Here is a 14,822-nt window from a genome sequence, read left to right as displayed (position 1 = left end):
TGAAGGTTCCAGGAGAAAGGAAATTTGGAGGTTCTGCTGTTCACTATCCAAAGTCGTATGAGGGCAAACAACCAAAGAGTATTCACCCCTAAAGAAGGAACTCTTGTGGCTGACATCAACAGGGTAAGCTTCCAATTTGAATTGTTTATATTTACATATGACATATACCATAGTTGAGTAAAAGCTAAAAACACTTGTTATTTACCAGCTTGAATTTAGATTTAATGCTTCTCATTTTCTCCTTTTAAACCTTAATCATATTTGAATAACTCATGCATAGTTAAAAATGAGGATGAATCTCATCTGTGTGTGAACAGGCCTGGGAGCGGCTGGAGAGGGCGGAGCACGAGCGGGAGCGTGTCCTGAGAGACGAGCTAATCAGGCAGGAGAAGCTGGAGCAGATGGCGAGGAGGTTCGACAGGAAGGCAGCCATGAGGGAAACTTGGCTGCTGGAGAACCAGAGACTAGTGGCACAGGTGTGTGTATATCTTCCACATATATACAGTATATATAGTGAAACCTACCTGTCCATCCTCAGGACAACTTTGGTTACGATCTCCCTGCTGTGGAAGCGGCCAAGAAAAAGCATGATGCCATCGAGACAGATATCGTTGCATACGAGGAAAGAGTCCAGGCACTGGTCAACATCTCCAAGGAGCTGGAGTCCGAGCGTTACCATGACTCCAAAAGGATAGACGTCAGGAAAACCAATGTCCTTCGTCTGTGGGATTACTTGCAGGAGCTGCTGAAGGCCCGTAGAGGGCGCTTAGACAAGAGCTTGACCCTGCAGAGGATCTTCCAAGAGATGCTTTACATCATCAGCTGGATGGACGACATGAAGGTAGGGAACGGAGGAACGACTTTAGCTTTCCTGCTGTGGATGTGTTTTAAAGCTTAATGTCTTCACAGGCTCGACTGTTGTCTCCAGATTTTGGAAAACATTTGTTGGAGGTTGAAGACTTACTGCAAAAACATGCTTTGGTAGAGAATGACATTGCTCTGCAGGCGGAGAGAGTCCAGAAAGCCAGCACTGCTGCTCTGCAATTTTCCAATGGAGACAGTAAGTTATTTTTTCAGAAATCAAAGTCTTTTTAAACCTATAATATAAAGAATTAGTGAGGTAGTAATACAAGTACCATATTAAAAATAAGGTTTAGAATAGCCTAATAAAAAAGGAAATATAAGACAAAACATCAGCATCAAGATAGTAAGTTGTCTCATGTTTAGGTTAAATTAAAAAAAATGAAATATATCATATTTATTCTCCATATCTCTTATCATCTCATATCTCTCTGCAGGTTATAAGCCATGTGACCCTCAGGTCATCGAGGACCGAGTTCAACACTTGGACCTTTGCTACAAAGAACTGTGTTCCTTGGCAGCCCAACGCAGAGCACGTCTGGAGCAATCCCGCCGCTTCTGGAACTTCCTATGGGAAGTTACGGAGATAGAGAGCTGGATAAAGGAAAAGGAGCACATCTTTTCTTCGCTGGATTATGGCAAAGACCTTCCCAGCGTGTTGGTCCTCCAAAGTAAACACAGTGCCTTTGAAGACGAGCTGGGGGCCCGCCGGGCGAACCTGGATCAGGCTTTGTCGGAGGGGGAAAAGATGATCCAGGTCAAGCACTTTGGTTCCCCGAAAGTTCAGGCATGTATGGATAGCATCAGTAGGCAGTGGAAGCTGCTTGAGGAGCTGGCTGCGTTCAGGAACCAAAACCTCCAGGACACGCAGAGGTTCTTCCAGTTTCAGGTAGACGCTGATGACCTTAAGGCCTGGTTGTTGGACGCCAAGAGACATATGAGCAATGATGATGTCGGCCATGATGAATACACCACTCAGAGGCTACTGAAGAAGCACAGGGACCTGAGAAATGAGGCCATCAAGAATGGAGCCACTATCGAGGCTCTGTCCAAACAGGCCTACGCTTTGCCAGAGGAGTTGCAGAACACTCCCGATATCCAGAGGAGACTGAAGGACATCAAAGACCTGTACATGGAGCTCTTGGGTCTGGCTGATCTCAGGCAGAAGAAGTTGGATGACACCATGGCTCTTTATACCATCTTCAGTGAAACAGATGCATGTGAGCTTTGGATGGGCCAGAAGGAGACTTGGCTAGTGGACCTAGACGTGCCAGAGAAGTTGGAGGATCTGGAGGTGGTTCAGAACCGGTACTTCCCCCATTTAAAAATCTTTATTTTAGCCTCGGTTTTTTGAAGTGTCATCAACATTTTTTTCCATTTCTGACTGACAGGTTGAGTATCCTGGCTCAAGAAATGTCCAATGTCCAGAACAGAGTTGATGATGTCAACAAAGCGGTGAAGCAGCTGGAGGACAGCAGACACCCAAAAACAAAGGAAGTCAAGGACTGTCAGACACGACTGAACAAAAGGTGGAATTTTGTATTATTTATTATCAGTATAACAACTAAAGACACTGAGAGAAAGAATGCAAGTTTTCTTGAAGGAAAACTACTATCTTAACTTGTGTTATCTCAGGGTCTTGGTGGCCCGAAATCAAATATGTTTGTGGTATCCCTTGTGTTGTCTCTGGTCACTGCATATGTATTTCTAGAAGCCAGGGAGGTTCACCTTGACACAGAGACAACACAAGGGTTAAATCATCATTAAGGTTTGACTAATAGTCTCTAAAGAACGGTCGGTTGTTTTTTTAGGGGCACCAGATCTTAGTTTTGCATCTTATACTGATGGAAAACTGGTTTATTAGCTGAACACACTGCCTCCTAACTCTGGCAGGGGAACATACCATCGAACAGATTAAGGCTATGTATTTAAACTGCATTACCCAGCATGGTTTTGGTAAATATAGAATCTGTTTTCCAGATGGGAGGCGTTCAAGGCCATGGTGGAGGATAAGAAGAGGAAAGTGGACTCCGCATTAAGTTTACACAACTATGGGCTTGAGTGCGACGAGACAGAGACCTGGATCCGAGACAAGACGCGTCTCATCGAATCCACGGCAGACCTGGGCAACGACCTGGCCGCCGTCATGAAAATCCAGAGGAAGCTCTTCGGCATCGAGAGAGACTTGGCTGCCATAGACAACAAACTGACTTTCTTGAAAAAAGAAGCCGATCAGCTGGCAAATGACCACCCAGAGAACGCAGCAGAGATCATGGCACGCTTGGGAGAATTGAATGCTGCCTGGGACACACTGACAAAAACCCTGAAAGACAGAGAGGATGGATTGGGCGAGGTCAGCAAGTTGCAAACTTTCCTTCAGGATATGGACGACTTCCAGTCCTGGCTTTTTAAAACCCAGAAGGCTGTGGCATCTGAAGACATGCCCGCCACCTTGCCAGAGGCTGAGGAGCTGCTCAACCTTCATGATGCGGTGCAGGGAGACATCAACAACCATGAGGAAGACTTCCTTCTGGTGAGGGACACAGGAGCTCAAGTCACTCGTGGCCAGGAAGACGACCCTCAGTACCAGCAGCTGGAGCAGAGGCTGAACGGACTGGACCGGGGCTGGTATGAGTTGCAGAAAATGTGGGAAAGCCGCAAGAACTTCCTGGATCAGGGTCTGGGATTCCAACAATTCCTTAGGGACGGGAAGGCTGTTGAGGCCATCCTTAACAATCAGGTGCGTTTTTTTTTAATTTGATTTGTAGAACACTTTCTTCATGGTCTTCACTATTCTTAGTATATATTAAGATGATGTCACTACATTTACTATCTTTCGATAAAGTAAAGTAAATTCAAGTAAAATGTAATCCGCATATAAGTAATATTTTAAAAATATGCATTTTCTTTTTAACTGTGTTTTACTGAATTATTGATTATATTCCTCTCGTAAAAAAGAAACTTAATTATAAAGAAGATAAAACTAGGTAATCCTTGTTACAGTAACAGTTCAATAGATTCATCAGTAGCTTTGAAATTTGTGTTAAGTATAGGTCAAGCAGGTTGAAAGAATTTGTTGAACAAAAAAATGCAGAGCGGTCAGTTTTAACTGAGTCAGACACATTTTTAGAGTTTGTTTCTCACGCTTTGTTTGTTGTGCTCGTCTTCTATTCTCTGATGTGTTGCAGGAGTACATCTTAGCACACGTTGACAAGCCAGAGACCCTAGCCGGAGCCGAACAAGCTCTTAAAAAGCACGAGGACTTTGCAAGCACCATGGAGGCAAACGAGGACAAAATTGATGGAGTACTGCAGTCAGGTCAGCGGCTGGTCGATGGGAACAACCTCTACTCCGGCAGAGTAAAAGAAAAAATGGAGTCCATCACAAACAGGTTGGTTTTTAAGTTCCCTAAATTCCTTAAGCTATAATTTGACATTAAAGAGAGAAAACACTTATTTACATGTGTAGCAGACAAATCGAGCTGTCAATCGCTTTACTTACTTTTCGTAATTTTTTTTTTCACAACTGGTGATAACTACAGAATAATTAAAGTATAATAATAATTTGTTCTTTGGGATATAAATGTACCGATGGTGGAGGAAATAATCACAAAATGTTGCCTTCTGTGAATTTAATCACCAAGTATGGAATCCCCTTTGTCAACCGACAAAATTGGCAATCATAACATGTTTAACATTTCATATTCACTTTGTGAAGTGCCAACAGATAAAGGAAGGTCCCTGTACCCGCCTTTACAAAAACCTTTAGTGAGCGGTCAGTAGTCAAGATGCTCATTTTCAATAGATTTTGTAGAGCGGTGTGAGAGTCTATTAGACTTTAAAATCAGTATTGACTAGTAATGGGTTGATGCGGTCTCATGACATTTCTTGAGAGGCCAATTGATTTTAGAAGTTTGAAAGTGAACTTTTATTGTATTACTAGATCAGAGCCAAAGATTTTAAAGCAGAGAGTGCCATCTAGTGACCTTTCAAATTGAACTGTTTGTCACTGTTTCATGATGCCTCATCAACCCTACACTTATGTATTTACCAGACACATGTAAATCAATTTAAACTGACTAGATTAGATAAAAAAAATACATATAAAGAATTTATATATTCTCTCACAAAATGTACATGTTTAAGTGTTGCCATTATGTTTTTTTAAAATAAATAAGCATATTAACAAAACAGTTTAATCATTTTTCTTAGAATGTAAGAACATGTATAACTTTATTTATTGTTAGGTTCGTTTTGTTCCTTGAGCTTCTCACGTTTCCTTATTTATTTATTTGTTTGTAGTATTGATTACGAAAGTAATTTCATGATTTTCAGGTAAAATTTCCTTTTTTTCCAATCAATTTTCTAGTTTGTACATCAGATATGATACATGAGGCTCATTTGCTGGTGGAATGGAGCTAGAAGTCCTTTTTCTCCAGGCTCTTAAGATGTTCTCTTACAAGTGCATAATAGCATGACTCACACAACAGGATGTCTGTATCCCATTAACTCCTGCATCAGCTCCGCAGGTCGTTTCCATCTAAAATGGATATTGATCTGAGAGTGAGAACATATTATTAACAGTGTTGCTCTCCAAGCCTTTGGATCCTTAGTTGTTGTCTTCTTGTATGTTTCTTCAATAAGTCACCTTAATGTATGTGATGCCTTGTTTTCTAAACCTCAGGACTGATAAAAACAAGAGGAAAGCCCAGGAGGTTTTGGAGAAATTACAGGATAATCGTGACCTACAGCACTTCCTGCAAAACACACAAGATGTGAGTACAACAGTTTACAGCTGATGCTACAATTGGGATTCAATATCCAAGCATGTGGATTTCATTTATTACATGATGCCCAATGTTTGACTCTGGATAATACGTTTTTGAAGCGTTACTTTCTCGAGGAAAAGTGACTCAACTCTAAGATTGTTCTTAAATCTACAGTTGACGGTGTGGATAAACGAGAAGATGCTGACAGCTCAGGACACGTCCTACGACGAGGCCAGGAACCTCCACAGCAAGTGGCTGAAGCACCAGGCCTTCATGGCCGAGTTGGCCTCAAACAAGCACTGGCTGAATAAAATTGACGAGGTCAGCGAGTCGATGCAAATCTAGAGCACCGTTTAGTTTGAGGATCTTGTTAAAAAACGTTTAACTTTTTCTCAAAGGAGGGCCAGGAGCTGATGAAGACTAAGCCAGAGTTTGAACCCATTGTGACCGAGAGCCTCGTCAAACTGCACGAACTGTGGGACAAACTGGAGTCCACCACCCAGGAAAAGGCCCGTCTGCTGTTCGACGCTAATCGCTCGGAGCTGTTTGACCAGAGTTTGGCTGACATGAAGAAATGGCTGTCTGAGTTGAAGCAGCAGCTCAAGGGTGGAGACGAGGATGTCAGGGATCTGACCAACGCCAACATATTGTTAAAAAAACATCAGGTATGTACTACAGAGGCCTTTTCGATATTTCTTAATTTTAACAATTAAAATAAAATATATAAAACTCTCCTCCATCTTGCAGGTAACAGAGAACGAAGTGCGCGATCGAGCCAGAGAGATGGAGGAGCTCCAGGAAGCGGTCAGGAAGCACGGTGGAGCGAGAGAGGACCAGCCACAGCTGGAGTTAGAGCAGCAGACCCTGCAGACTGAGTTTCAGCAGCTCATTCCACCTCTGGCCCAGCGGAAGGGAAAGCTGGAGGCCGCCAAAGCCATTCATCAGTTCTACAGAGACCTGGCGGACGAGCTGGTGAGCACAGATTTCAGGTTTAAATCATGGAACGATCAAGAGATGGAGACTTCCAGGAAATGATGCGGCGTGGGGACAAATATTGATGCTTGTCCAATCACAGCAGAGTGGGTGTGCTTATAGTTAAAAGATTTCATCTCCAGAAAAATTGTTTTCAGTGGGTACAGACATCAACACACTTTTGCATTAGAACAACCATATTTTGACTAATATTATGACAAATATTGTGGCTTGAAAATCTTTGTAACATCTGTGGTATATAACTAGCTGACTCCATTTTCAGTATTTCTATGTGTCTCTTTTCTAAGTGTCCTTACCTTAACAGTGTTCTCTCTTCTGTGTCACTCAGCTTTGGATAGAAGAGCGGATGCCTCTGGCGACATCACAGGAGCATGGTCATAATCTTCAGACTGTGCAGTTGCTGCTCAAGAAAATTCAGGTTGAAATTTCTTTCTGTAATGCAATTTGTATTAGTGTCTGAAGTATATACTTTAATTTAATTCCTGGTAAGGCATCGAAATTGTTTAATTTAGCGATGCTTTCCTGTTATAATTGTAACATTGAGGGCCAAAATATGTTTGTGGTTCGTTTGTGGTAATGTACTCTTTTTCATGAATATCAAGTTTAAATCAAAGTGACTGTTCGCCCAGACATTGCAGAAGGAGGTCGAAGGCCACCAGCCTCGGGTGGACGAGGTCATGGAACAGGGACGGAGGATGGCAGCTGCAGCTGAGGCGGAAGGTGGTCCAGACGCCGAGCGAATCGTGGAGCAGATGAAAGAGCTGGAGGAGGCCTGGGCCGAGCTGCAGGACCAGATGGCCAAACGTAAGGACAGGTTAAACGGCTCCAACTTGGCTCAGCAGTACTTCAACGATGCCGACGAGGCGGAAGCCTGGGTCGGAGAGCAGGAGCTGTACATGATCACAGATGAAAAGCCAAAGGTCAGAAAGGAAAGTGAACGTTGTTGGACGGCCTGATGTACAATGATGCGTCTTTTCTCCAGGACGAACAAAGTGCGATGTTGAATCTCAAGCGCCACTTGATCCTGAAACAAGCCGTGGACGACTACGTTAACTCTGTCCAGCGGCTGGCAGACCGCGCACAGAAGATGTTTGCAGACGACCATCCTAACGGGTGCGAACATTTGAACTAGTCAATCACTTATTTTCATGAAATAGTCTGAGATTATTCTGGCCTTCTCACCCCTCTCTCTCATCCACACAGCGAGGACATTATCCGGCGACAGGGTCAAGTAGACAAACAGTACGCAGGACTGCGGGAGCTGGCGGAAGATCGCAGGAAGAAACTCGACCACACGTACCAGCACTTCCTGCTCAGTCGGGAGGTGGAGGACCTAGAACAGTGGATAGCGGAGCGCGACGTTGTGGCTTCTTCTCAAGAGATGGGCCAAGACCTGGACCATGTCATGGTAATAATGTGTACACACTGTAGAATATACGGAATACCACATGTGTTAAACTTATGGCCCGGGGCCAAATCCAGCCCACCAAGTCATTTTATGTGGCCAGATGGATGGATGGCTGAAAATCAAAGTAGATGAATGTTCATGTTGATGTGGTGATTTATTAAGATACCTTTTAACATAAGTAAGTAAGTAAGTAATATTTATTTATATAGCGCTTTTCGAGACCAGGGTCACAAAGCGCTTAGACAATCAAAAACAATACTCAAAAAACATAATAGAGGGATTAGATTAGGGTTTGGTTTTATTTGTTTGGTTAAGGAAGACACACACAGAGCTATTTAAGATACACTTAAGCCTCAAGAGTGACAATATAATATTTGAGCTAAATTAAGATAATCAAATTTACTTAACCACATATAATAATATTCTCTCACTGACTGTGTGACAGAATGATGTGGGAGTATAGATGTCTTCGTGCCTCTCTGTCACGACGGTCAAGGAGAGAAAAAATATTCTAAATTGAAACAATAAAAAACATTCTGAAGTTCTTGATATTCAAGTTAATATACCTTTATTTGCCAAGAATTGCTTGTCACCTGGGAATTGATTTTTCCTCCACGTAGCTCCTGAGCTAAAATGAGTTTGACAACTCTAAACTAGACTCCTGCCGTTTTTCTTGTATTAAGTTTATTAGAAAATACAATAGTTGTGGTCCCTCCAGCATTTTAGTTTATTACCAAGAATATATATTTGTGTTAATTTTCAGTACGTAACACATTCATTGTCATTATTGAGATAGAAAATATTTGCATTTTAAATACTTTTTTTTGTTTTGTTTTTCTGTAGCTTCTGAGAGAAAAGTTCAGGGACTTTGCACGAGAAACGGGAATGGTGGGCCAGGACCGCGTGGACATGGTCAATATGACCATCGACGAGCTGATTGAAGCCGGACACAGTAAAGCTGCTTCCCTGGCCGAGTGGAAAGACGGTATCAACGACAGCTGGGCTGATCTGCTGGAGCTGATCGACACCCGAGCACAACTGCTCATGGCCTCTTACGAGCTTCTAAAGTAGGTCACTCAACGTAGATGCTGATAAAGATAATGAACCAAACCGCTTTCCTCTCAGGTACTTTGATGACGGGAAGGAGCTGGTGGCTCAGATCCAGGATAAACAGAAAGAGCTACCCGACGATTTGGGGGAGGACTTCAGCAAAGCAGAGTCCTTTCACAGAATGCATGCAGCCTTTGAAAGAGACATCACTGCTCTGGGCAAGCAGGTACGCTCAGTGACGCAACATCTCAGGAAGCACAGCCAACAGCAGTTGTGTTGAAATGGAGAAAAGTGGTGAAAATATTTTAAAAAAAAATTAAAACCCACGGTTAAAGACAGATGATAGTTATTCTAGTCAAGCATTTCTTTCATGATTTCAACACAAACAATCTTTACAACTAGCCTACACTAGTAACACAAACACTCAAATTTTGTTGCATTTTCTTTCTTAATGAATCATCTGATTTGACATAGTGATTTACCAAAATCAACTCTCCCTGTGAATTATAAAAAACAAAAATATTTCAATGCGTGAATACGAATAAATGGGTTGAAATCCACTTTTTAGGTTCAACAATTTCCAGATACGGCGGCAAGACTTCACGCCCAGTATGCTGGGGACAAAGCCAGCTCCATCCAGGCGACAGAGAGAGATGTCATGGAAGCGTGGAAGAACCTGTTAGAAGCTTGTGACGGTCGACGAGCACGTCTCGTGGACACAGCGGACAAGTTCCGCTTCTTCACAATGGTCCGGGACCTGATGGCCTGGATGGAGAGCATCATCCAGCAGATAGAGACTCAGAAGGAGGAGAAACACAGGTTAGCTTTGAGTTTTTTTTTACTCTGGGACAAACACCTATACTCTTTATTTTAAAGGGTTATTTCCCCTAAAATACAAAAGACACACTTAAAAACATCCAAATACCTCTGTGGTGTTCATCAGTAACTTCAGAAAGAAATGAATCAAGTTTTTATCTCAAGCTTGTTTTAAGCAGAAGCTACTATGTCGTCTTGCGCATGAGCACTGACATGTGCGATGTGTTTGAATGAAGAAAGACTTCATGCAGGAGCTGAGAGACTAAACACTTCCACTACTAACAAGATTAAAATATAGACTTGTTTAATTTTTTCCTTCATTTATGTTGTACAGTAAATTGTGCTATTAAGTCCACTTACCTGACCCCTTTATTTGCAGAACATTACATGCACACTACAAATTACGTTTTACTCGTAATAACCGTAACTATTTGAAATGTTATTCCATCTTGATAATTCAAACACTATTTGAAAAACACAAACTAGTACTTTTTTGCTGCTATGTAATTATAATAAATTCAAATAAATAAATACCTTTATTCAATTGTAGTAATGAAAGGGTTAAACATATCATCAAATTAAACTACCATCATCAGGATTAATTCTCGGGCTGGTTAGACATTTAGTTTTTATCTGATACGGAGGCCGAATCAGTACTTTGAAACAGTGTTAACATGGTACTGTATATACAAAAACATAAACGCGTATACACACAAGGTTTATAGACAGACATACAGCAATGTGTACATAAGGTTTTCACTTTGACCTATGCTTTCTCACATATTATTAGGAGAAAAAAAGCATAAAAGATAAAAGCAAAGGCAGTCAATAGTTAAGAAGGAAACATAAGGAGATAACAATTTAATGAACTAGAAGGTTCATCTACTTCAGAACAACCTGGAAGGTGGAATTTTAAGCCCCAAGAATGTCACAGAGCAATATTGCTCGATACACATGCGTCAGTCAGAAGAAGAGAAACACTTTGTTATTCCACACTTGAGTTGTTTCTTCATGTTATCTTCCTCAGCTGTGACCAACACTACATGTTCAAAAACCAGGACAGGGTCTTCTCAGTCCATGGAACACTGCTAAACTTTACCTCTAAGTTTGAGAACCAGAGAGGGATGAAAAAAAAACTTTTAAATTCATTAAGTTTAGTTTAGTTTTTCACACGTTTGATTTATTCATTTAAAAATATTACAAATGTCTACATTATAATCGTTTAATTTTCCTTGATGCAGTGTCAGCTGCTAACCTACAGGGGGAGACTCTACTTCACTCATAACTGTATTTTGTGTGTCTCCCCAGGGACGTGTCATCAGTTGAGCTCCAGCAGAAATACCATCAGGGCATTCGCTCAGAGATTGAAGCCAGGGGGGCCAAATTCACAGACTGCATAGACCAGGGCGAGGCCTTGATGACTCGCAAACACAAAGATTCTGCAGAGGTGAGACATCAGCCAGCTGCTCTGCATCATCAGCACCACAACAAAATACAGCCGTGAATTATAATAGAAATCGTTTGGGCTGATTGTTGGTCAGAGAAACTGTATCCACTCTCCATGGACACAGAGTTTATTACTAATAAGGAGTAGAAAAGTGAAGAAATATAATTTAATGAGCTATAATTACCCAACATTACTGATCATTGATGATAATAGCGGAAATGTTTTATGATCTCCCTACTGCTCTGTGGCTGTATATGTCAGATCAAGGAGAAACTGGTGCAGTTGATGGACAAGAGGAAGAAGATGATGTTCAAGTGGGACGACAGATGGGACTGGCTGCGTCTCTGTGAGTGAATCGACTCTTTTCCTAATCCTTCACTTTTCTTTTAATTCAAGTAAAAGGTCCTAAAATAGTTTTTAGAGTTTAGAGTTGCATTAGTTACCGGTTCGAATATCGATACCTTCACTTCAATACCGGTTCCTTACTTATACTTTTTTCTATACCAATATTATAAGATTAATTCTACCTAAATTAAAATGATATAACACACAGTACAAATATTTAAGTTCTGCTCCAAGCTGGAAACAAAGATAACAAATACAAATGTATATAATGAGTGCATTTAAAAAAATAAATAATCTTATTTTAAGGTAACCTATTTAATGTACTGTATCTTAGCTGCAAAAAACTTCAAATAAAATGTTTTTAAACCAAAGAACCATAGTTGTTGAGAAGAGACTCAATGACCTAAGTCACTAAAATTAACTGTTCCTCACAAAATTATAAAACTACATGCAGGTAAACATAGATCTATACTTCACATAGATCTATATTTCACCCATATTGGTCTGAAGACGTCGCATCTTACGACAAAAATAACTTGCATCGCTAACGTCTGTGCCGTCGCAGTAATATATACATATAGATATAAACTGAATATATCACTGCACCTGATAATCTGGATGTAGTTGGTTTGCAGCTAGTGATGGTCTGATGAAGCTTCATGAAGCAGTGTCAGGATTTTCCACTAGATGGCGGTCTCTGCACTATTTTTCTCTGTTTTAATCAACTGTTCTAAAGAAACGTCACATCATTTCTGAACTGACGGCGCCACCTACGGACGTATATGCAACATGACACTTTTTCATGAAGCTTCATCAGAACATCACTACTTACAGCTAGTCCTGGTCAAAGTCTTAGAGTATCTGTCTTCAGTCGGCAGCTTAAGATGTAGTGACACTGACGTCATCAATGTATCCAAGGACATCTCAGATTGTAGAAAACATAAATTATATAGAAAAAAGAGTTGATAGAAAAGCTACAGCTTGAAGGATTAAGGCCTACAAGATGAATCACATTTTCTCATTGATTTTACTTTGTGAGCTTGTGTATCTATCGACCCCGGCCCCCCTCTCTGTTGCACCGACCACAACTTAAGCTCTGGCAGCCTCCCGTCTACTTACATCCTTGATACACAGCCTTCATTGGAGGTATATGTGGCCTTGTCAAGTGGCCTCTTCACTCGACTCGTTCGGCTTCTACAGTCATTCACAACAGGTGTTAAGATGAAAATCTCCCTTTCAGGTACTCCTCTCAGTCGAGCAGCTACCAGCTCCTCAAGATGTTTGAGTTCTCACTGTCTCACCAGGTGGGGACCCTGTCCTCTCCATCAGGCACTTCTTTTGTGTTTCGTGTATATTCTTTTCTTTTTGAAAAGATTGCAGCATATTTTATAAACTTGTTGTCCCGAATAATTTAATAATAATCCATCCTGTCAGAGCCCCCCCACGCTTTCCTTGATGTTTTTAATTGAATGAGTTTAATATGGTCACAAGAGATGATTGTGTTTCAATTGGTAATGAAATAATGAAGAGGACGGAAACAAATCCAATAAAGCAAGATCATCTATTTGCCTCACAGTAGTTAATGAGAAATTTCATACCTCTATATGCTTAACACACACAAAAATATCTGCTGTGAAACTCAATAGACATTTATTCTCTTCCTCCTAAATGTCAACCTGAAACAATAATCGTTTACATTATTATTTACTCACCAGTTAAAATAAAAGCTTGAACTTCCCCTCCATTAAACTCATGATTTGAAAATGGCTAGCGTTCAAAGTTCAATTCTTCTTTTGCAAGTCATTCTCCACATTGTTTGTCCATCAGTGGTAAGAAATAGTTTTTTGGGGCAAAATATGTATAAAATATGTTTAATAAAATTGTGATTATCAATGAAAGCAGCTTCTTGTCATGAGGCTGCATTCCTCTGAGAGAGAGTCACATGGTCTACAATCTGCTCTATTACAACCATTACTTAAATCTATCTATCTGGAACTCCTGTTGTATTATCAGTTTTATCTTGACCTTTAAAGTATATATTTTATTGAGTATTGTTTTGATTGTTTAAGCGCTTTGTGACCCTGGTCTGGAAAAGCGCTATACAAATAAAAATTACTTACTTACTTACTTATAGAAAAAAACATGTTTTTTAAGGTATGAAAGTGTGATTTTTATCATAAACCTGCTTGCAGTCCTGGAGGTGTGTCAGTTCGCTCGCGACGCCTCCGTGGCCGAGGCCTGGCTGGTGGCGCAGGAGCCGTACGTGACCAGCAGGGACCTGGGTCAGACGGTGGACGAGGTGGAGAAGCTGCTCAAGAGACACGAGGCTTTCGAAAAGTCCACCGCTACATGGGAGGAGCGCTTCTCAGCACTTGAACGCCTCACAACGGTAAGTTGTCAACGCTTGGTTACAAAGTTAAAATGGTCTTTTTTTTCCAAAGATCCTGTGGAAAGTAGAACTCATCACGTGTTTTGTGTTGTCTCTGGGTCAAGATGAATGACCTTCACCACTGCATATGTGTTTATAGAAGCCAGGGATGTTGTTCATGTTGACCCAGAGACAACACAAGGGATACCTCTCACACATTTTTTTTCCGGCCTCCCGGTCATCTTGACCCAGAGGAAACACAAAGGTGAAACAGACAAGATTTTGTTTTCTTGTTTCACCTGTTGTTGTGATTTTTTAAAATTATTTATTAGAATATTGAACGAAAACCAATACGTTTATTAAACAACATTTGTATAAACATCTGTTGCAGTAGATGCTGGGTCATGCTCAGATACATAGAGGGTGAACCATTGATTTGGGCTGATACACCAAGAGTCTTTTACATAAAACTGTCTGTTTATTCTGAGTCCATGTGTTACAAGTCTAGTGAGATGCAAGCTTGAGTCGTCAAGATACATGAAAGAATAGAAAATGCATCAATAGAGTGACAAGTAAATGTTCAAATACTTTTTAATACATTTGAGACCAAGACTTAAGTCTGATATTCTATTGCTCACGTAAATAAACAGTTTTATGTCACTTATTGTTTGTCAAACTACTGTAATTGAAGCACTGCATGTTGCTGGAAACAACCTTGATCTGGTTCATCTGTTGTCTTTGGATCCAGTCAACCTGTGCTGCTATG

The 14,822-nt window shown here is 40.9% G+C and overlaps 1 protein-coding gene across 2 annotated transcripts in view; it reads left to right on the top strand.

The window, feature by feature from the left end:
* sptb (spectrin, beta, erythrocytic) overlaps nucleotides 1-14,822 on the top strand; it is a 32,654-nt gene that overhangs the window by 15,338 nt on the left and 2,494 nt on the right. For both annotated transcript variants that reach the window (XM_087780225.1, XM_087780224.1), the window contains 22 exons: nucleotides 6-123; nucleotides 318-476; nucleotides 539-841; nucleotides 910-1,060; nucleotides 1,299-2,169; nucleotides 2,253-2,390; nucleotides 2,842-3,601; nucleotides 4,050-4,252; nucleotides 5,545-5,635; nucleotides 5,804-5,950; nucleotides 6,028-6,294; nucleotides 6,377-6,601; nucleotides 6,951-7,040; nucleotides 7,252-7,542; nucleotides 7,605-7,735; nucleotides 7,826-8,030; nucleotides 8,874-9,097; nucleotides 9,156-9,306; nucleotides 9,649-9,899; nucleotides 11,205-11,343; nucleotides 11,605-11,689; nucleotides 13,881-14,077. In XM_087780225.1, coding sequence (XP_087636351.1) covers nucleotides 6-123; nucleotides 318-476; nucleotides 539-841; nucleotides 910-1,060; nucleotides 1,299-2,169; nucleotides 2,253-2,390; nucleotides 2,842-3,601; nucleotides 4,050-4,252; nucleotides 5,545-5,635; nucleotides 5,804-5,950; nucleotides 6,028-6,294; nucleotides 6,377-6,601; nucleotides 6,951-7,040; nucleotides 7,252-7,542; nucleotides 7,605-7,735; nucleotides 7,826-8,030; nucleotides 8,874-9,097; nucleotides 9,156-9,306; nucleotides 9,649-9,899; nucleotides 11,205-11,343; nucleotides 11,605-11,689; nucleotides 13,881-14,077 — 5,197 coding nt within the window. The remainder of the gene's footprint in view (nucleotides 1-5; nucleotides 124-317; nucleotides 477-538; nucleotides 842-909; nucleotides 1,061-1,298; nucleotides 2,170-2,252; nucleotides 2,391-2,841; nucleotides 3,602-4,049; nucleotides 4,253-5,544; nucleotides 5,636-5,803; nucleotides 5,951-6,027; nucleotides 6,295-6,376; nucleotides 6,602-6,950; nucleotides 7,041-7,251; nucleotides 7,543-7,604; nucleotides 7,736-7,825; nucleotides 8,031-8,873; nucleotides 9,098-9,155; nucleotides 9,307-9,648; nucleotides 9,900-11,204; nucleotides 11,344-11,604; nucleotides 11,690-13,880; nucleotides 14,078-14,822) is intronic.

Source organism: Callionymus lyra, chromosome 18 (assembly GCF_982586985.1).
Source record: "Callionymus lyra chromosome 18, fCalLyr1.hap1.1, whole genome shotgun sequence".
Classification (NCBI taxonomy): Eukaryota; Metazoa; Chordata; class Actinopteri; order Syngnathiformes; family Callionymidae; genus Callionymus; species Callionymus lyra.
The sequence above is the reverse complement of the archived record's forward strand: the minus strand, read 5'-3'. Positions and strand labels throughout refer to the sequence as shown.